Source organism: Medicago sativa, chromosome 5, assembly GCF_051527215.1.
Source record: "Medicago sativa cultivar Bolivia chromosome 5, Bolivia_mono, whole genome shotgun sequence".
Taxonomy (NCBI): Eukaryota; Viridiplantae; Streptophyta; class Magnoliopsida; order Fabales; family Fabaceae; genus Medicago; species Medicago sativa.
Window position 1 is genome coordinate 1,733,473 of NC_140753.1, and position 22,493 is coordinate 1,755,965.

Below are 22,493 nucleotides of genomic sequence, written 5' to 3' on the forward strand. Positions count from 1 at the left end.
TCGCGTTTGTAAGCATTTTGTCATCATATGTTATTAACTCGGATGTTATGCTTATTAACGGCCATCCTTTTTAGTTTTATCATTCATATCTATTTTTTTAAATTATATTTAGTGTAATATTTTTTTAAGGAGTATTATTATTATCTTTTTTTTACTGCTTTCAAATTGTATACCCAACTCAAATCCCTTAATATTCATTTGTTAAAAAAAATCCCTTAACTAATGCATTTGTTAAAAAAAGGTTAAATTACACTTAAAGTCTCTTAATTAATTTTAGGCAGTAATTTGGTCATTTATCTTTTTTTCATTTCAATTTGTCATTTTGGTTCACTTACATGTGAAGTTTCAAGCTTCAAATTCATGGTTTTATTTTCTTATGACATTTCAATCTTAAAATATATGGTCTTCATCTGTTTGCTTAAGAATATTAGATTTAAAACTTAAAAATCCATATGAAAATGGACCAAAAAGGAACAAATTGAAATGAAAAAAAATAGATAAATGACCAAATTGTTGGTTAAAATCAAGTTAAGTACTTTTTTTACAAAAGCAAAATGATATTCATTTATTTAAATTGATAGAATACAATAACATGATTGGCTAAAAACGTAAAGGGTGAATCTGCCAACAGACTCACATCACCCAAGTTAATAACATACAACGGCAAAATATCTATAAATAATATGATAAAATCTAAATCACCAGAACATGCTTCTGGATATGCAACGTTGACGCTCAAATCATTGATTGAATATGTGATTGGCTCAATGTAATCTTCAATAGGAACGAAACAAACACCACAACAAGACGCGAAATCAAACAACGCCGCACAAGACAATGAACAACACAACGCCACACTCAGGCGACGAAAATCACGAAAAACACAAAAGAAAAACCTTGATATATGTGGAAATTACTTATTTAGATTGAAAAATATAGAAGACAAAAAAGATGCAGAGAGTGATTCTATGTTGAAAAATAACATGATTGCAAAAAAAAAAATGTTGAAAAATAACCTAAAATCATCCTTCCTTAACGAGTGAATGAGAGAGAATTTAGAAAGAAAGTAGAGTTTCTCAATTAAGTTAAGGACCAAAAGTGAAATTTTACCCTAAAAAAAATCCTTTAATATTTCAATTAAAACACATTATTTTATTTTGGGAACAATACTAGGGAGTTTCTACGGTACACCCTTAAATTAAGGTGTACTGGTACACCTGTTTCATAAATCAATAAGTTAACGATAATTTCTATGTAATAAAAAGATAGTTATCGACTTTTATATTTTAGAAAATAGTATCCCATAAAAAAAACATCATTTCATTCTTTATAAGAATTATACTAAATTTTTTAATATTTTATTGAAAAAATAATCAATATTCACTATTATGAGTAATAAAAATTTTAAAAAAATTGAATTTTGCTTTGCGGACACTTTTGATAAATAAAGTATAATTATTATAATTATAAATGATAGAAAATATTTTTTTCTAAAGAAAATAAATCATTAAACTATACATTTAAATACACGGGTGTATCGGTAGTAGAAATTGCCACAATAGTATGTATGTACGATTCCGGACTAATCAAAACCCTTAACCAAAACCCTCTTTCTAACCGAACTCTCATCCTCGGACAGCAATCAGGCATGGATGCAGGTGAAAAAGAAGAAGACATTTTCGAGAAGTTACCTGAATCACTCATTACTCACATTCTCTCTTTTCTCCCAACCAAAAATGCTATTCGCACCTCCATCTTATCCAAAAAATGGGAACACCGCTGGACTTCCCTCACCAAACTCTCCTTACACGATCATCATCAACATTCTTCTTCTTCCAACTTTGTTAGATTTGTTAACAGAGCACTCAACGTTACCCGTGGTTTAGCCATGGATTACTTTTCTCTTTCCCTCTCTCGTAACTATGATTTTTCCCTTCTAACTACATGGTTCTGTAACATCTTCAATCGCAGAGTTAAAAAACTTGGAATCCATTCTCGTTTTAAACTTTCATTCTGTCCTATTGCATCTCATCTTCTTTTCAGAAACATCATGCTAATTGAAGAATTAGAGTTGCTCACTGATTCAATTTCCCACATTAAAACTCCCATGTCAATTGAAGAATTGGAATTCTTCACTAATTCCATTTCCCTCGTTGATGCTCCCATTCCCACTCCACCTGCCAAACCTATTCAATTTGCAAACCTAAAACTTCTTAAGTTGCGCGGAATCAACTTTAATACTGACTCACCCGAATCTCCTCGTGTTATTAACCTTATATTCCCAGTCCTAACGAAATTTGAGACCGAAAACTGTTCTTGGTTTATTGATGCACGCTGTGTGTTTGTATTTGCGCCTCTACTTCAAACCATTTCCATTCAACATGAGGTTGATGTGCGTATTAAACATTTAAGATCTTTTATCATTTTCAATAACTCTTTGCGTTTGAATGAATTTAGTTATTGTGGTAATCATATACCTCAAACCATTATTTTACCGTCCAAATGCGATGCTTCTGCAAAAATCATTTTACATGAGGGCCGAAATTATATGTCACCATTCGAACTTTTTCACCTTCTCGAACAATTCAGTCATGCGAGGTCTATCAAATTTGAGGTATCCAAGGTAAGCACATTGTTTATGATGCAAATCTTCAATACTTTATTTATTTATAATAATTTGTTGTTATCAATTAGATCATTGGTGGGTTAATAGTGTCGTGCAGATAAATATATTTTGTAACAAATACTTGTTCCCAAATTTGTGCCATGTATTTGAGGCAATTCATAAGTTTGTTCTCGACGGAGTTCTAAGTTTAATCCTTCTGTTGCAATACCAATCAGGTTCTGATGCAACCGAAAGTGCTATGCGTATTTCCAATGTTGACCGATTTGGAGGTTGGCTTAGTTAGTGTCGATATTCTCTTAGCCTTACTTCAAAAGACACCAGTTCTCAAGACACTAGTTCTCAAGGTTCGTAATTATTAGTATTATAATAAATACATTGCATTTGAGGAAGATATTTTGAATTCTGATGTTGTGCTCTTTACGAGTTTTTGTTATCTAATTTATTTGCTCTTTAAAAGTCTTATTTTCGACTTTCTTTGATGATTAATCGTTAGGGAATACGTACGTTTGAGGAAGAGCTTTTGAATTCTGCTGTTGTGCCCGATTGTTTGGCTTCTCTCCATGTTGTGAAATTTGAAGAAGTTAATGGAGATGATCATGAGCTATTTTTAGCTCAATTTTTTGTGGAAAATGGTATGATCTTGGAGAGGATGTGTTTCTCCCTTGCTAGTCAAATCCCGGACAAAGATGAGGTTATGGAAGAATTTAAGGAGAAGATGTCCTCATTTCATAATTTCATTCCTGATGTTGTTGAGTTTTCATATGAGTAGTTTATAGAAGCAAGTGGTATTATAGTATGCTAGAATTTGTAGGTAAGTCCACCTAGACACTGTTCTTCTTTAGCAAGTTAAACACTGAATAGAAACTACATATATGATATAACAGGGAACTCTATTGTCTGCTAGAGTGATTTGGGGAGAAAATATGGATTTGTTTTTATATTTGATGAGAATATTATCTATATGTTGGTAAAAATTAAACTAGTTATTGTCAACACTCCACAATTTAGTAATATGGGTGAGAAGTGATTACTGATTACAGAAACATATGATGCTTGGAAGTGAAAACCTGTTAAAAGTTAGAACATGAACTTGCTAAGGGGGTCACTGTAAGTTGTAAAATTTGCATGGAAATGTTTGCAAGAGTGGTAAAAAAAAGTGCACCCTAAAATTATTTATTTTGTATGAAAGCATGTGCCACTATAATTGTTTATCAATATATTAAATATATAACAACTTAGTTTTTTAATGTCCTATTGCTGCCATACGATGGTTTAAGCATGCAAACCTTTTCTCTTTTCCTATATAGTGAGTACGAAGCATCCCTTTTAGATACATTGTTCGCTAACATTTTCAATCGAACAATCAAAAATCTTCAAATCCATTCCAAATTTAAACTCTCATTCTCTGTTTTTGCTTCCGATTCTCTTTTCAAAAACTTCCTGCTATTAGAAGAATTGGAATTGCTTGTTAGTTCAATTTCCATCATCTATGTTCCCGTATCAATTGAAGAATCGGAATTGCTCACTCATTCGAATTCCCTTGATAATGTTTTAGGTTTCCACGTTGATAATGTTCCAGCCAAAGTTATTTGTTTTGAAAACCTAAAACATCTCAAGTTGTGTGGAAAACTCACCCGAATCCTCTCGTTATATTAACCTTAGATTCCCACTCCTAACCAAACTTGAGGCCAAAAATTGCGGTTGGTTTGTTGATGCATATCGTGTCTTTGTAATTGCGCCTCAACTTCAAAGCATTTCCATTGAGAATTACGTTGATTTGCCTTTTAGACATAGCAGATCTTATGTCTATTTCACCAGTTCGTTTGATCTGAAAGAATTCAATTATTATGGTTATGGTATACGGTATACCACAACACATTTTAATGACGTCCCCATGCCATGCTTCTACTAAAATCATTTTACATGAGAGGGCAAGCTATGTGACTCATCAGTCAGATTCCCATGTTTCTTTACTTCTCAGACAATTCAGTCATGCGAAGTCTATCAAACTCGAGGTAAGTATGTTATTAAGCCTTTTTAACAATGAATATCTTGAGTAATTTATTTTTATAACATCTTGTTATCAATTAGACGATTGCTCAATTAATATTGTAGCACATATAAGATAATTATATTTTCTCCAAAATACTTGTTCCCAAATTTGTGCCATGTATATTCATAAGTTTGTTCTTAACGCTTATTTAAGTATAATCCTTTGCAATATAAATCAGTTCCGTTGTGCCATTCATTCCAGGTTCTGAAACTTTTTAATATGCGACTAGAAAGTGTATGTGTATTTCCAATGTTAACCCATTTGGATGTTGGCTTAGTTAGTGTTGATATTCTGTTAGCCTTACTTCAAAAGACACCAGTTCTCAAGACACTAGTTCTCAAGGTTAGTAATTACTAGTATTTGATAAATACATTACTATGGCTGCATTAGATTCATGATACAAGCTTCATATCATATAAAAGTCTTCATAAGGTCATGTTTCTGACTTATTGTAACTTCATGCTGTTTTTCTTTTTTAATCTAATTTCTTTGCTTTTTTAGAGTCTTATTTGGACTTTCTTTGATGATTAATTGTCAGGGAATACATAAATTTGATGAAGAACTTTTGAGTTCTGCCGTGGTGCCCGGTATTTTGGCTTCTCTCCATGTTGTAAAATTTGAAGAAGTTAATGGAGACAATCATGAGATATTTTTAGCTAAATTCTTTATGAAAAATGCTATGATCTTGGAGAGTATGTGTTTCTCCTATGCTAGTCAAATCATGGACAAAGATGAGGTTATGGAAGAATTTAAAGAGAAGTTGTCCTCATTTCATAATTTCAATCCTCATGTTGTTGAATTTTCATATGCTTAGTTTACAGAAGCATGTAGTATCATAGTGTGCAAAAATTTGTAGGATGGTAAGCGCAGACATTGAAGCGCATGATGAAGACATTGAAAGACCTTGATTTTTTTCCGAAAGTTAAAGCCTTAAAATGATTCTTTATTTTCCCACGCGAACACTTGTCTTAGGTTTATATTTTTTGTAACCATGTACGTGTTTAATTTTATAGATGTATGTTTGGCTATTTTTATCTGTTAATGTATGCGCATATATATGCAATTGTGTCTATGTGTGTATGCATGTATGATCGGTATATGTAGTTGCACCTTTGATAGTATACGAGTACAAATATGCAAGTGTGTGTGTGTGTGTGTACCTTTGATATTGTAAAGAAATTTACAAGGTATAGAGGCATGAAAAACAAATGACAGGAAGAAATGTCACGCCTTTGAATTGAAAGAGATGAAACATAAAAATAGTGTAAGCGAATAACTAGGAGCTCCCTTCAGTCCAAAACAGAACTTGACAATAATTCTCTTGCTTGGTGCTTAACTCCTATTTTTGCTACTTCCATAAATCACAAATCTCAAATAGCTTTGATGAATTGAACTAGAGTGCATGCAGGTTAATAATGCAATGGACTCGTTTATACAAACATCATCTCTTTATCGTTCCAATTTTATCGGATGTCTCTAAATGGACTCGTTTCCTTATTCTTGATTTTCAACCATATACCATAAAAAACAATAAAAAAATTAATTATCAAATGAAAATGAACTGTAATCATTTATAACTAGAGACGAGTTACCATTACAACTAAGGAAACCACTAAATAAGAGTGCTACCTTTTTGACAACTTGTGCTATCATAATTCATGAGGGAGATTTTAGTCAAACATCTCCAATGACAAGTTTGTAAGAAACTTAAACATGGTTTTATAACTATTAGCTCTCACAATGTTACATCACACAGGGTTTGGATTCTCTCCGGTCACATGAGAGTCCAGTGAAATCATGTCCATTAAAAATGAATGCATGTGAAAATATTAAATGTTAATAAATGTTGAAAATAAGAGAGAAAAGATATTTAATGGTGCAGATTGTACACTGCAGAAAACAGGAGAGATTTCCACTGGAGGAGATCCATTCCCCATCACACTTATGCAATTCTTGCATATTTTAGTCCAATGATAGATAAAAGTAAGAAACATTTAAGAAACTCGGCTTTTATTGATTTTTTTTTTATTTGCGACTGTTTTTTAGCAAATAAACCAAATTTTAATTTGTGATGTGTAATATCTGTCAACCATAGACCACCAGTTAGTGGATCTAATCCTCCACGAAATTAAAAAAATCCGCGTATTTTGACCAATTCAAGGTAAAAAATGGTGTTGCTGCTTTGGCAAAACTTGGATAAAGTTGAGTCAAACAAAGTTAAGTTAATAGATAATTGAATATCTTTCTATTCAATATAGTAGCTTATTAAGTTACTTAAATAATTCATTTGCTACCTACACTACCACGTCATGGTTCCTCCAATGGAAGAGGAAAAAATAAGAAACAATTCATCATTCTATGACATAGCTTGAAATTGGTTCACGACTCAGTTTCTTAGAGGTTGTGTTTTCATATTTTGTTTAGTTTGCCCCTTGTTGTCCACCATGACAAGGGTGCTATAATCAGGTGGCTTGTCAAACAGCAGTTAAGGCCGATTCACCCCAATATCGTGGAGGCATATTGGCGTGGAATATGGGCGATCAAGATATATTTAGAAGGTGCTAATGCTTCCTTTCACCAACAGTGTTTTGCTCATGTCGATGTGAACATGAGAACTGGTGAATTGTTCCTGCAGCTTGAAGTGTTTTGCATTTTGCAGGGGACACTACTGCAGTGTCAGAATAGAGCTTCTGTTTTTGACGTAGTAGCGGAAGAGAATAATGCGCACTGAACAACATGCTCAATCCAGAGCTGATGGGGACCTGTCTGAGAAATTTGTTGTGCAGGTTCAAAAAATTTCAAGTAGCATTTTTGTGAGGCTTGTAATTCGTAGCAATTTGCATTTAATTCTTGCGATTGTGACCAAGGAGAAGGTTGCAAATGAAGGGTTATTCAACAGATATCATGGTGGCAAGGAGATTTGTGGAGTATCTTTCTTGTGCCAATTCTCGGTATTATGCTAGTTTGGCGTAGTTGGAACACAAGCATGTGGATGTGTGTAATATCAATTTTTCAACCTTTAAATTGGTCTTTTGTTATCTACTATGGCTTGCTGTGTATGATAAGGCAATTGGGACCTTATGTCATCTTAGCATGCTTTGGATTTGGTAAAAATAAAAGATGGGAAGTTAGTAACATGCTTATCAGAATTGGACCTGCATGATTCATGGGTTTATAAACTATTTTCTGATTTTTGCTTGTTTAGAAGTGTGGTGTTTTTGTTTCTGTCAACCTAAGTACAATTGACAGTCTTGCTTTTATTGGTGTGTACTTTGATCTACTTATTGCGCTTGGTTTAGTGTTTATTTAATGTATTTTGCTTGTTCAAAATAAGAACATGAGATATGTGCTTGAAATGTATTATGTTATGCTTTAATTGATTCTATGTTTCCATCTACTTCTTCTTAGATATATAATATATATATATATATATATATACTGACCCCTTGTATGTGTTGTATTTTCTATGTTTATCGGGATAAATATCATGAAAAATGCGAGGAGCGTCTCTTAGAGATTTGCAAAGCTAGGACTTATTTAGTAGTTTATGTTTAGATAAGTTAAACTTTAATATCGACTTTTTTATAGGATTAATGGATTAATGTATGACATTGGTTACTTTCACATCATAGTATACAAGTATTATCATTGGTTCTAAAGATTGAGTTTGTTGTTCCTCAAAAATCTATTTAACACGTTATTTTCTTTAATCACTGAAAAAATTCTTCTTTGGTCAAGTTTTATGAGAGGTACAATGAGTGGACTGCTAGAGTGAAGTTTTTGATGATCATCAACTGCTGGTGTGAATGAAATATACAATTTGTGTTGGATACATACGGCATGGAGTTGGGACAGTTTTGACTTTTGACTGGTGTGGAGAATAAACTGTCTTTAGAAATCATGGTAATGTGACGTGGTAATATCAAAGCTATTGACAATGTAAGATTGTACACTCTTGGACATTTTGGCATGTCTTGTGCCATTATCTTATTCATTATTGTAAATAATTCATCTTTTGCCTCTTAAAAAGCATCATAATCACTACTGGTAGTAGTGATTCTTGATTTCTTATTTCTTAGTAGTACTACTAAGAAATCAAAAATCACATCCATGAGACCAAATAAACTAGTAGTACTTATTGCGTGTTTGAGTTAAGTGAAAAAATTACGTTAAGTTTTTTTTTGTGACCGAGGTTCGAACCCCAGACCTTGCATACCAACTGAGCTAAGCTCATGAAGACAAAAATTACATAAGTTTATTGAAATAAACAATTTCTTGTCTTAATGCATTTTTTTATTTATTATTATTATTATTATTATTATTATTATTATTATTATTTTACCAATATATACTTTTCTTTTTTCTCACAATCTGTTACAGTTACAACTATTTCTCAATTGAAATAACATAAAAATTAGAATAAAAATAGGTAGACACCCTTAACGTGTACACCCCTTTGTACCACTCTGGAAAATTTCAGTTAACCAAATATATGGTCTGTGTGACCATTGTCCACATTTTTTCAGTTGCGTGACCACTATTTAGAACCTGAAAAATGTAGTCACGCAACTAAAATGCAGGTGACCACATAATTAACCAAATAAATTCTGGAAAAATATTGGCCACGAAACTAAAAAAATGTGGTCACACATGCGATATATTTGGTTAATTGAAATTTTTCAAAGTAATACAAAGGGGGTGTACACATTAAAGGTGTCTACCTATTATTGTTGTAAAAATTAATATATGATTATAATTGAAGACTAATTCTTTAAACTATGTAGAACCAAAATTAGCGGAAAAATCTTCCTGAACAGTTTTGAGATTTAATGTTGGTTGGCGTGTAATTAATCTGATAGAGACTCAAACCATATAATTAAAGTGCTCTTCAATTTATCAACATGGGTCTAGTGCTTATTTGTGAAACATTTTGTTGATGTAGATCATTTAAAAATGTAATAAAAGTAGATGTAGAATTAAAATCAATTTAACAATGTCCTTTTAAATACAACTCAAATAATAAAAAGATTAAAAAATATTTGATATGTTCAGACATGGTTTCAAAGCCGCAATCTACGGGTGATTTGTTTTTAAACATAAAATATTAACTTGTCAAAAATATCAAGTGATTAATTAAGTTGTTGAACTCAAGTGGATATTGAATTTCAGTTAAGATCGAATCAAAAATAAACACGAAATTTGATCATTGGTTGAAACAAGCCTCTAAACCTTACTCACCTCTCACTCAAATCAAATTGTTACGAGTTTGAGACTCTTTCCTCTAGAATTAGGGTAACAAGAAAAAATAACTTGATGCTTGGAAAATATTTTAGACTTGGTACATGAAAAAGTTTGTACCCATGGATAAAATACATTATAGGCATGGGCAAATAATTTAACAGATGCCTAAGTAAAAACACATCTTTTGCTACCCACTGGTAGATGGAGGTTGATGCAAATATAAATGTATATGTGCATGCGGCTAACCATATTTGTTCACCTTGGATCCTCTTATCTTCAATCTCTCATTCTCCCTTCTAATTCATCGTGTTGTGTCTATCTCTCTTGATCTTATTTTTTTCTATCTCTTGATCTTCTCTCTAACTTTAGAGAGATAGATACAACTTGATGAAGAAAAGAGAATGAGGAGAAGGAAAGGGGAGAAGGGAGAAGGATATATACAAATTAGAGTAAGATAGTAAAATTACGTAAATAAAAGTTTGTTGTATTAATATTTTGTTATTAAAGTGGCGGGGTGATGTATTAATATTGTTATGTTATTAAAAGAGGAGAAAATATTTCTTAAATTTAGCTCAATCGGTAACTATAATGGATAATATATGTATGAGTCGGGATTCGAATCCCGAATTTTTCATTTTTCTTTATACATAATGTATGTGAATCTTATCACTAGGTTACTTGAAAAAATAAATAACTATACATGTTATTTATTTATTTTTTATAAGAAAATAACGTTGCAAAAGTTATATTTTATCATTTCAAAAAGGTACTTGGAGATGTAAATACACAGTCACGAATATCGCAAAATCCTCTAAATATTCGACTGGTAGACACATGTACCGATATACTGCAAACACAGTAGAAAATGACTATTATATATATGTGTCCATCAATTCCTATTCATGAGAAATATTTATTTGGATACAATTCAAATAAAAAATATTTAGACATAAAAAAAACTCATCATATCATTTTATATTATTATTTAATCATTTTCTTTTTTAACTTTTTCATGTGTTCAAACATTTTCAACTTAAGGTTGTGCAAAGTTATTATTTTCTCCTAAATGATATCATTATTTAGATTTTTTTTTTGACTAATCATTATTTTAGATTATTTATACAAGAAATCAAGATAAATAGTAGTTGGACAATTTTGGCAAAAATTAAAGATATAGGAAAAACGTGAGGCAGGGAGGGACGCCTTCTACCATTGAGACGTTACCGATTTCCCACGCCATCCTCACGCGCATCTTCCCCACGCGTTCATTCGCACGTCTCCCTTCATTTTACACGTGCGGGTTTATTTTCGCACCACAACGTTTGTCTGAATAATACAACTAATTAAAAAAATAATCTAAAATAATTAAAAAAAACATCGATTATGAATTTTTTAAGGTCTTGGTCTTAAAATAATAAATAAATTAAATTTCATTTTAAGGAACATATAGAAATTTTAGAGAGATGAACGAGAGAGAAAGAAAAAAAGGTATAGCAGTTTAAAAGCCAGCTGGGGTTAGATAGATTTCGATTCTCATCAAATTTTCTTTTTAATTAAAGAAAAAAAACACTTTCTCAAAGATTTTATTTTTATGTTCAGATCACACACAGAGAAAGCTAGCTGAAGAAAGAAAAGAAAATTGTAAAATTGTTACAGTAATTTAATTTAATTTTATTATTATCTTGTAATAATAATAATAATTAATTGTTGAATTAGATCGTGTTAATGTTAATGTTAATTCGCGCATATATATAAGAAGTGCACGCTCTTATTTTCTTTTCTCATTTCGTTTCTGAACCCTTTCGATTTTGAATCTTCAATTTCTGGTTCATCGCAGATTAACGAAATTCAACGACACAGATTTTTCTGACTTCATCGCTAAAGGTAATGCCATCGTGATTGTTTCCGTGTTAGATACTTTTGTTGATTTTTCACAGTTAGGGTTTTTGATTTCGTTAATTTCAATTTTCATGTTATTTTTTTAATCGATTTGTTTGGTTTTTGTTTAATTGAAACTGTTTCTGTTGTGTAATTGTGATGAATACATTGGAAAAACCTTTTTCATGTTCCTTTTGATAGAGCTAGGGTTTTGAATTTGATTCACTTCAATTACCATTTGTGTTTAATTGCTATTGTTGTTAGATTCTGATTCGAGAAGTATTTTGTTGATTAGTTATTGCATATGAAGCAAAAACACCAGACACCTCACCGACACGTCGACACTCGTAGTAATTAAAAGCCTCTGACACGTCGACACTCGTAGTAATTAAAAGACTCTGACACGTCGACACCGATAGTAATTAAAAAAAAATGACATAATTGAATTTAATCACGTGGCTTGGAAAGTGTCGGATACCTGGCACACCTTCAATCAGTAGTGTCGGTCAAAGATACGTTATTTGCATAATTCTTTTGATGGAAACGTTGGTGCGAGATTTGTTAATATGGTTTAGTTGTGTTGTTCTACATGATATCAGGATCAAGAAGGAGTTTTTCCAGATGCTAGGAGGCTGAGCTAGAGTCATCGATTATTTATGGTGTTTGGAGTAACAATCTGAGATAACAGGGTAATTCGCTATTTGCTCGAAGTCCACTTTTTTTTTACTTTGTTGTTGTTATGAGGCTCTGAAATAATGGCCGCATTTGATTCATGTTATTGTCGAACGAGTTGAAAGGATGGGTTGGGAAAGTTAATTATGATGAAAAAAAAAATCGTGAGAAGTTACAATATTTCTTTATTTTTTTTAGCATTGATAGTGCGAGGATCGTAGGAATGGAAGTTGGAGGCACTATTAGTATCTTCTTTAAGCAAAGTTATAAGTACTCTTGACTGGGTGTATTACGTATATATATTGGTTTTGGTAAATATTTTGTTACTTTGTGTTGTCCTAATCGAGAAGTGGTTGATCAATGCAAAATTCTGCAGTGCTAAAATTATATTTTTGCCTATGGTTATAGACTTCATACTTCTTCTGTTGAAGTAATTCATTAGTAGAAAAGTATAGGCGTATGGCTGTTGAGAATTAGGATCCCCCCTTAAAGGAAGGCATTTCAAGAAAAAATGCAAGTCATTAGCTCAAGAGAGCGGTCTTTTCTCTGCAGGTACAAATAATAAGCCTCTTAACGAAACTGGTTGGATAAAACCTACTAGCCTAAACAATAACCTAATTTTATAAAGCAATAGTTGTAAGCCACTCTCGCTTTATATATTATTGCTTCGCAGTATGTTCTAATGCACTCATATTTTTGGGCCAAACCTTCAAATGTTCTTGGAGAAAGTGTTACAACATATCCAAGTTAGCCTATGGTTTGCACGGTTTCCACACTTTATTGGAAAAATATGAATACCAGTCACTGAACTTCATATGTTTACCAAAAATAATAAGATAAATCTAGATGCCGCTTTTGTGAAAGTGATAAATTATTGTTATTATTTGTATATGTGATGGCATGGTGAAACTTTGACATTGATGGGATTCTAAAGAATTACTGAAAGGATGAGTCGGATGTTTAATCTTTTTTTTCCAACTCGTGCTTTTTTTTATTAGGTGTAACTATAACCTGAATCTGGGAAGAAGTTTTCAGACATTGCGCAATTCAGAACAGTGGTATGAGGCTTGAATCAGGGACTTGTAATGTGTGCTCAGCTCCTTGTTCATCTTGCATGCATGTTAACCATGCCCCTGAAGAGTTTTCTGATGATAACTGTCGCTCAGGGGAGGCTAATGTTCAGAATTCTATGAATGAGGGTAATGTATATTCTCTTAGTAGCCGAGCTTGTGAAAACTTGCAGCACGGTGTCAGTGAAACAAGTAATATGCTCAGTGTTAGTTCAAGTCACGATTCTCTATCTGAAAACGCAGAGAGTAGACAGATCTTGTTGAATAAGTATCAGGATCCCAACCATTTAGAAGGTCATGATGACAACACATCTTGTATTAGTAGAGCATCTGATGCTAATTCTCGTATACCAGAAAAAAATTCAAAATGCTCTATTGAGAATTGCAGTTCATCATTAACCAAAGAGAGTGCACCTGTTGCTACTTCTGGTGAGAAATGCACTGCAAATAAGGATAAATTTATTGAAGGCACTTCCAATGATTCGCTAAAAGTATGTCCAAAGTCACAAGCAGATCCTGATAATGATAAAGTATGTGATGCTAAAGTTGAAGACTGTAAATGTTCGGCCCATGATGGACATCATGAGAAAGCTGAAGAGCTGGTTAAATCACCTGGAAAGCAGGAATCTCAATCTGAAAATGAGAGTGATGAATCAGATGTTGTGGAACATGATGTGAGTATCTTTCCTTTCCTTTATGTTGATCTTCGGCTGAAATTAAACTTGATTGAGATGAAAATGGAAGGAGTGTAATGTAACGGCATATGTGGAGATGCTTAACCTCAATTCCTATTTCTAACTGTGGTGATTGAAAAATAGGTGAAGGTATGCGACATCTGTGGAGATGCTGGTCGTGAGGATCTACTTGCTATATGCTGTAGGTGCACTGATGGTGCAGAGCACACGTATGCATACAAAACTTTCACTGTATTTCTTATATCTATCATATTGCAAATTCCTTTCAGTAAAACAAGTCTTACCATTATTGTTTCTTTGAATCAGCTACTGCATGCGAGAAATGCTTGAGAAACTCCCTGAAGGGGATTGGTTGTGTGAAGAATGCCAAGATGCAGTGGAAGCTGAAAAGAAGAGGCTGGGTAAGAGTGAAGTTTGCTTTGACATAAAAATGTGTTCTGGGGTCAGACATTTTAAATCATTTGTTTCATGCATATGATTCTTTCTGAATTGAATACTGAATTTGCATGTTCTGATGTATATGCCGACATATTTTTAGTACTGAATTTTTGTTGTTCAGACATTGAAGGGAAAAAAAACATTAAAACTACTTCCACGTCACAAGTTTCTGGCAAAAGACGTCCTGACAACATTGAAGTGGCTCCTCCAGCTGCAAAAAGGCAAGCTCTTGAATTAAGCAAAGGATCACCAAAGGTGTCAAGCCCTAAGAAATTGGTTCCACTATCACGAGAATCTTCATTTAAGAGCTCAGATAAATTAAAAGGGAAGTCTGGTCTTCTGATGCCTCCTCGTAACCACTCTGGTGGTGATGACACACAGACTGCTCGATCTCCTTCCATTGGCCTCCGGGGTCAAATTTCAAAAAGTACGTGTTCTTTCATCTGTTGTGCTTCACTGGAATTTTTTATAATTTTATCTTTGGATTTTGAGATCTTTCAAGTAGCTGGGTGAATGGGTTCCATGACGATATTGTATCATGTCTCCTTGGCTTTCATATTATCAAGCACAATTTTTTGTTCTCATGAATAGGTACGTTTTTTGCTCTTATGAATAGGTACGTTGTTGAAGTCTAATTCATCCAACAACTTAAATTCCAAGCCGAAAGTCAAAATTGGTGATGAAGTTTTTCCACCAAGACCAAAAGGGGGTAATGAACAAACTTCTAAGAATATGGAGACACCTGCTCGTATGACAAGCAGGTCAACATTATTCAAATCCTCTAGTTTGGGCCGATCAAGTGCAATTGAATCAAAAGTTAAAATGCTACCTAAGCCTGCAACTATTCAGGACTTGAAAGGGTCTAGAAATTTAAAAGAATCAGGTTCGTTGGACCGAAAATATCTGTCTAGGAATGACAGGCCTGTGGCTAGTTCTGTTGTTTCCACACCTAAGGGCGATCAGAAGCTTACACCTCGGGGAGAAACCGTTATTAAGCCTTCAGCAGTTAATAATCGAGAGTCGAAGATAAACCAGGATGGGAAGTTAAGCGCGTCATCAAAATCAACGAACAATATAAGCCGTAAAAGTTTGGAGCCTCAGGGTAGTTCAGGTGTGTTCTAAAATAGAAGTATATTATTCCTGCAATGGTATTTTCCTTTTTAACTTTTCGATATCTTATTTCCAGCATAATAAAGCCATATTCTATGTATTTCTCCCTTGTATTAGTTTCAGCTAGGGCATTTTTCTGTAGAGGATGTTGTGCTTAGAAGTTAAAACTATTTTTTCTGCATATAATATTGTTTATTGTTCTGTTTGTCTTTTGAATTTACAGATAGAACAATAGCCTGTAATGATGAAGCTCTACAGGATGCGCTGCCTCGATCACGAGAGACAGCAAATCAGGTTGAGAAATCCAGAGAGAGTCTTAGTGATCGTTTAAGGCCAGTTGTTCCCACTGCATCAAAAAGTCCATACTGTCAAAAATGTGAGGAATTTGGCCATTCACTAGAAGGTTGCACAGCTGGTAATCTGCAAGAATCTGGTGCTGAAATATCTGTTACTGCCTCAAGTATCTCAAAAGAGGAGATGCATAAAGGCAATAAATTGAAAGCTGCAATACAGGCTGCTTTACTTAAAAGGCCTGAAATTTACAGGAAGAAAGAAGTATCTAGTCAAACCGATGAGATTCCTACATCAGGCACGGAGTTGAATTGTGAAGCAACTTCACGAGACCAAGTTTTGGTTTCTAACACACTTAAGAACAGTATATCTACTGAAGAAACTCGTGAACAACAGGAAGTCCTTGAGAATTCTACATCTGATTCTTCTAAATGTTCATCTGCCAGCGATTTGAAGCAACTTAACTCTTGTCCAACTGATCTTTGTTCACAACTAGGAAAGTCGGATTTAGTTGGTCTTAATGCTCAAAAGCCCTTAGTGAGAGACTTGTCTAGAAAAGCTGTGGCGATCTCAAGTGTTGTTTCGAAGATGCTGGCCTTTCCTGAATATGAATACATCTGGCAGTATGTAACATGATTAACTAGTTGTCTTTAGTTCTGGATTTCTCGTTTATTACTTTTCATTTTTTGCAAAGAAGTGTGTTCAACATGAGCTTTTTTGTTTGCATGCAGGGGTGTCTTTGAAGTGCATAGAAATGGAAAGCCTCCAGAATTATGTACTGGAGTTCAAGCACATTTATCCTCTTCTGCATCTCCTAAGGTTCTTGAGGTAGTGACCAAGTTTAGTCCCGAAGTTTCCCTCAACGAAGTTTCACGCTTGAGTACATGGCCATCACAGTTCCATCATGGTGGTGCTAGAGAAGAAAATATTGCTCTTTACTTCTTTGCCAGGGATGTTGAAAGGCAAGTATATGAATATCATTCTTATATTGGCAGTTGGCCATTCGATGCAAACATTTCTTTCTTTTCTTGTAATAATTGACTTTTTTTGTGATATTCTGATACAGCTATGAGAGACACTACAAAGGTCTACTGGATCATATGATTAGAAATGATTTAGCACTTAAAGGAATTTTCGATGGTGTTGAACTTCTCATATTCCCATCCAATCAGCTTCCAGAAAATTCACAGCGTAAGGAATTATTCTATGATTTTGCCAACCAAACCAACATTTTGAGCAACTTCTGAATGGATGCTTTTGGGTTTGGGGATTGCGTTTAAGTTTATGCTTAGATTAGCGTTCATGGATTTGTCAAAATTTAGTTCATTTACAATTTTGATCAGGAAATATGGTTTGAGATTTACTCTCACAAAGGGTGGCCTGCTTCTGTGTTAGTAAATTTCTTGGGGAAGGGCAATTTGAGATTCGACTCTTACTAAGAGTGGCATGCTTCTATCTAAGTTCACCTGACGGTCTACTTTTTTTAGTAGCAGGGCATATGCCTATGTGGTAATCCCTAATGATATTGATTCAGGATTATAGTTTATTCATTGCTTCATGAGATGTCATACTTTTGAGTAAGACTGATGTTGATGAAATGCATTAGGGTTGCAAAGAATGATAATGTTCTGTGTTGAATTTGGACTTCATAAAAAAAAACCCAATAATTTGACGGTGGTTCTCCTTTTAATCACCAGTGGGTTTTAGATCGTCTATTATTTGTCTTTTTTCTTTTTTGCGGGGGGTAGGGTGGTGGCTGACAGTTTAGTATGCTTAGATTGCAGTTTGCGTGACTGAAATTTTAATGGCATGTCTACCTAACCACTTTTTCAACAAGAAAATAATTTTTTTAATTCTTCATGTGTTGCGACTCTTGACTATCCTATTTTTTGGCAGGCTGGAATATGTTGCTTTTCTTATGGGGTGTATTTAGGGGGCGGAGGGTCGATCATTCTGGTTCTGCAAAAAGTATCTGTATTCCAAGTTTGAATGCAATGCCAGTTGAGGAGAATTCTTCAACTGCTGTTGTGACTTTGTCTGAGCGTTGTTTGTCGAAGGGCATTGATGAAAAACCAATTAATTCCGACAAAGCAGGCAATACACTTCCTTCTTCAACTTCCCTAGATCAATCTCCAACTATAGTGAGTAACAATACTGATATCAATCACCAGACACAGTTGTGTTCACAACAAGTACCCTTAGAAATGTCAGATGGTACAATCGACAGCAAAACTGCATTCAGGGTTTCAAAAAGCTGTCAACAGACGAAATTTACTGGTTCTTCCCTGGTATGATTTTATCCTTAAATGCATGTAAAATCTAATATACTTTTTTTTTTCACTTGATAATCTGCTTAGATGTACTTGTGGTGTCCACGTTGTTTTCTGATCATTCCCCCTTCCTCAACTACAGTTAAAAATGATATTCTGATTCCCTAGATAGATTGTTGATATTGATTTGTACATCTTTTGTTCGACTTTGATGATCCAGAAATAAAACTTTTACTGCTTAGTTTTATGGTCTGAAATGAATGTGGCCTTGGCATTATTACACTCCAATACTTCCATGTTAGCAATTATTGGTCTCTAAATTATGGGGAAAATAAACAGGGTTGTTGGGTACATATGTAGCAATTAATGGCCAGCCTAGACCAATTTGACCATTTCTGTGTGTGTGTGTGTGTGTGTGTGGGGGGGGGGGGGGGGGGGGGGGGGGAATCAACTTATTATTTCTCATTAGCTATGCTGCATGATGCAAACTGTACCTGTCTTGTGATCACTGTTTATAAACCAGTTTTATAAAGTAGGGGTTATCTCTGCTGCCAATTATCTCTTGGTTTCTTGAAATATGTTCTGGCTTTATGCAGAAAGCTAGTGTAGTAGAGGATGAACGGTGCAGAGAGTCTAAACCTTCTGAAGAAATGGGAACAGGTGTGAGTAACAAGATGGTGGAAGCTAGTACTGATTCTGCTTCTTCTGAGAAGCAAGAGAATACCCTCTGCCAGGCGATTCCTTCTGTTAGCAATCAAGATAGAGATGCTGCCTGCAATATTAGTAAGAATGAAATTTTGGAGAGAATGAACTGTGATGAAGATCAGCAAAGGACCAAAAGGAAACAGAAAGAAGATTATCACTATATTGATTTGGAGGAAACAATTGACAATCATGAAACACATGCTGCAAGCAATATTGGTAAGGATAAAATTTCGGAAAGAATGAAAATTGATGAAGATCAGCAAAGGTCCAAGAGGAAACATGGAAATGGTCACTATATCGACTTGGAGGCAACTGTTGAAAATCAAGAAACAGATGCTGGAATCAATATAACTAAGGATAACATTTCAGAGAAAATAGGTGATCAAGATAAGCAACGGCTTAAGAGGAAAGCAAAAGAAGATTGTCACTATATTGACTTGGAGGCACCTCTTCAGGAAGACCTGTCCGCTGAAGGGGTTGAGTACCAGCTACCCAATGATAAAGAAGTTCATCATGTTGATCTATCAGTGGCTGGTTTACAGAAAATGCCTTGGAATGAGGTAAATGGAAAATTAGAAGATGCAGAAAGTTCCAGAAAGAAGCCGAGGACAAGTTTTGGCGAGATTTATGATCGTCACAGTTCTGGAGGTAGTCTCTCCTTTAATGACAGTTTGACATCTCTTGGAAATGATATTGGTTCCCGTTCTTCAGTTGGAGACAAAAGATGTGAAGAAGCTTCCGTTGAAAAAATCATCCGTGAGGACCTGGGAACGATGGAAAGAACCTTCTTTCCTGTTGATACTCAGAATATCAATGGCTCGCAATCGGTGCTGAATACTACGGCAATGAAAGGGATTCATGAGCGCGAGAATGTGATTCCAAATCTAAATCTTGCTTTAGGGGATGAAACAGAAACGCCTCCTTCTCCTCCTCCTGCCGGCCCTAAGGGTATGCTGCCTTTCCTAGTTGGGCCAGCAGAAAAGAGAAATAACCATGCAAATAGGCCAGAAGATGACGTTGCTGCTGCATCTCTGTCCCTTTCTCTATCGTTTCCATCTTCAAACATGGAACAAACAAAAGCTTCTTCGAAGGCAGAGCTTTTGCCTGATGGGCACCGTCCGAGTCCTTCATTTCTCCTTTTTGGGAGGAGATACACAGACAAATAAATCTGCTGCTATTTATTTCCTGTCTGTCGTGTAAATTATCTTGTTCGACAAAGCCGGTCGTGTATGATAGATAACCTTCCAGCGGTCCATGCAAAGGAACCATCGTCCAAACAACAAAGAGTCAATAAGTTTTTTTTTTTTTTTTTAAACTATGTCAAATACTTGCTTTTATATTAGCTTTTTGTTGTCATAATATAGTTACGGCTGTTTGTAAATAGAGAGAATTCAAGCCGTCATAATTTCTGAATGTTACTAGGAACTTGCGGATGACTTTTTTTATGGCAGGGTTTCCTCTGTTCCTGGCTCCATTTTTGTGGTACATTTAGTTAAGCACTTAATTAAACAAGTTTGCTATCTAGAATTTTATGACTAAGTTGAATTCTTGTTAGAATAGCTTAGTGAAAATGAGGTCCATGATTTTGGAGCTTGACTGCACCTTTCGATGCATGATTGTGATGGACAAATTGGGATGGCTGCAGCTGCTGCCTTTTAGTGCAACGTCTTTGTTGTGATGTACTCCCTCGGAAAAAAACTCACTTTTTTTATCCTAAATTATAAGCAAAAAAGACAAAGTTTTATCCTCTTTAATCTTGTTTTTTTAAAAAACCATCTTTTCTAAGAAAAATGTTTACTTATTCTCATAAAATTAAATACAAATTACATTCAATTTTCTTTCACTCCCATTTTCTCTATAACCAATAGCCAATGAAAATTATTTACATCTTCTCATGTAACTTATTCCAAATAAAACAAAAAAAGTTATTTTTAGTTTTCTTAAGAAGTGTGATTTGAGTTTTTTTCTTTCTTATAATTTGGGATGGAGGGAGTATCGGAAACGCATTAAAGCATATCGTGTCAATTGCAAAGATAAGTCGGATTGGATAGGCTTGTTTAACTGAAAAAATGGTGAATGGGAATTAGTCACATGTATGATTGGTTTAATTTTAAAATTAACAAAAACTAACATAACTGCTCAAATTGGTGCAATTATAATTTTATTTAGGAAAATGCTTACGCATGTCCCCGCTACGCTTTTTAAAGACCTTACATATTAAGTTTTTATATTAAAAAAAAATATATGTATTTAATGAATTATAAGTTGAAGTGTTTGATTTTTTAAATAATGATTTCTTAATTTGAAATGTTTCAAGAGTGTTTTGAGAGCATCCATTAGCAAAACTTATTTATTTAATGGTTTACATTAAACTGATTTTTGACGTGAAATCGTAGGCCAATTCTAGAGCTTACACTTTCCCTCTTGATGATCATAAGTATGTTGCAGTATTAGGGATTTTTTGTGATGATAATGTGGGGGGGGGGGGGGGGGGGGGGGGGGGAGTTTGGTTGTTGTTATTGCGAGGGACTTGACTTTGTTTTGATGGTTAGTTTTTTTTTTTTTTTTTTATTGGAGTTGGTACTATTTTTATTGGTGTTTTAGGTGTATCATTTATATGACACATTTTGGTATGTTGTTTGTGTCTTGTCGATTTTTATTCGGCTTATGTAAAAGCTTGATTATTAATAAATGTCGATTTTTATTCGGCTTATGTAAAAGCTTGATTATTAATAAATTTTGCTGAAAAAAAAATAAGGACAAAATCCCAAACAGACTTGCAAAGAAACCAACTTGGGAGTAGAAGAAACTACCATTACATTATAGAACCAAATGTTCTCAACAAGCAGGTGAATAATATATATATATATATATATATATATATATATATATATATATATATATATATATATATATATTTGTGGCTGCTCCACCGATCACAACCCAAATATGCCATATCTTCTGTAAATTTATTAGCTTCCCGAAACACTTCAAATTCACAGATTGCCGATAACCCATCATAATACGCCTAATCCTACTAACCACACTTTAGTCTTGACTCTTGAGCACTCCCATAAGGCATTTCATGTATGTATTTCGATATACTAGCACATTTCAAACCCTCAAGGGCACTTCATAGCTCATAATAATAAGCATTGACCGAACCCAAATTTTTTGTAAAGCAACCAAGCCCTTACTTACCATTTGAATCTCTATAAACTCCTCCCTGAGGATCCTTTTGAAGCACTGACTCATCTAACAGTGGTATTCAACGAACACCAACCATCACTTTATTTGTGAGATTATGAGTCATAACTTCACTCTTCCTCCTCATCATACCATACTCATTAACATTTTTAAGAAAGAGATGAGCAGGATGAAGAGTATAAATAAAAAAGAGATCATGTACACCTTTATTAACCCAATATCATATATAACATGTTT

General features: G+C 34.0%; 2 protein-coding genes and 1 pseudogene across 8 annotated transcripts; all 3 read left to right on the plus strand.

Annotated features, from left to right (window-relative positions):
- The first annotated feature begins 1,571 nt into the window (after window positions 1-1,571).
- On the plus strand, window positions 1,572-3,608 carry LOC146919000 (F-box/FBD/LRR-repeat protein At3g14710-like). Its single transcript, XM_085712255.1, has 3 exons — window positions 1,572-2,623; window positions 2,842-2,970; window positions 3,120-3,608. The coding sequence occupies exons 1-3, from the start codon at window positions 1,649-1,651 to the stop codon at window positions 3,393-3,395; spliced, it is 1,380 nt and encodes a 459-aa protein (XP_085568381.1). The 5' UTR covers window positions 1,572-1,648; the 3' UTR covers window positions 3,396-3,608.
- A 296-nt stretch (window positions 3,609-3,904) lies between these two features.
- Window positions 3,905-5,742, plus strand: LOC146919001 (uncharacterized; annotated as a pseudogene). The gene is made up of 3 exons (XR_015011318.1): window positions 3,905-4,641; window positions 4,881-5,021; window positions 5,218-5,742. The product of XR_015011318.1 is annotated as an uncharacterized LOC146919001 (transcript).
- Window positions 5,743-11,357: 5,615 nt separating this feature from the next.
- LOC146919002 (ASI1-immunoprecipitated protein 2-like) lies at window positions 11,358-20,523 on the plus strand. Of its 6 annotated transcripts, none has more exons than XM_085712261.1 (14): window positions 11,358-11,434; window positions 11,520-11,561; window positions 11,758-11,804; window positions 12,398-12,487; window positions 13,469-14,214; window positions 14,359-14,444; window positions 14,542-14,636; window positions 14,795-15,100; window positions 15,290-15,784; window positions 16,007-16,697; window positions 16,806-17,036; window positions 17,141-17,265; window positions 17,971-18,362; window positions 18,941-20,523. In XM_085712261.1, exons 5-14 carry the CDS (start codon window positions 13,531-13,533, stop codon window positions 20,213-20,215), a joined length of 4,380 nt encoding a protein of 1,459 aa, XP_085568387.1. In that variant the 5' UTR covers window positions 11,358-11,434; window positions 11,520-11,561; window positions 11,758-11,804; window positions 12,398-12,487; window positions 13,469-13,530; the 3' UTR covers window positions 20,216-20,523. The 6 variants fall into 6 exon arrangements, with proteins under 6 accessions (XP_085568387.1, XP_085568388.1, XP_085568385.1 ...); XM_085712262.1 differs by having other exon boundaries at window positions 11,358-11,408; window positions 11,520-11,575; XM_085712259.1 differs by having other exon boundaries at window positions 11,358-11,408.
- The last annotated feature ends 1,970 nt before the right edge of the window (window positions 20,524-22,493 follow it).

What these genes read in the sequence shown, in the direction of transcription:
- LOC146919000 (XM_085712255.1), top strand. Translation starts at nt 1,649, where the DNA reads ATGGATGCAGGTGAAAAAGAAGAAGACATTTTCGAGAAGTTACCTGAA. An exon ending in TCAAATTTGAGGTATCCAAG is followed by an intron (nt 2,624 to 2,841) that starts GTAAGCACATTG and finishes AATACCAATCAG; the next exon opens with GTTCTGATGCAACCGAAAGT. An exon ending in TCAAGACACTAGTTCTCAAG is followed by an intron (nt 2,971 to 3,119) that starts GTTCGTAATTAT and finishes ATTAATCGTTAG; the next exon opens with GGAATACGTACGTTTGAGGA.
- LOC146919002 (XM_085712258.1), top strand. Translation starts at nt 13,531, where the DNA reads ATGAGGCTTGAATCAGGGACTTGTAATGTGTGCTCAGCTCCTTGTTCA. An exon ending in GGAGCCTCAGGGTAGTTCAG is followed by an intron (nt 15,785 to 16,006) that starts GTGTGTTCTAAA and finishes TTGAATTTACAG; the next exon opens with ATAGAACAATAGCCTGTAAT. An exon ending in GAATATGAATACATCTGGCA is followed by an intron (nt 16,698 to 16,805) that starts GTATGTAACATG and finishes GTTTGCATGCAG; the next exon opens with GGGTGTCTTTGAAGTGCATA.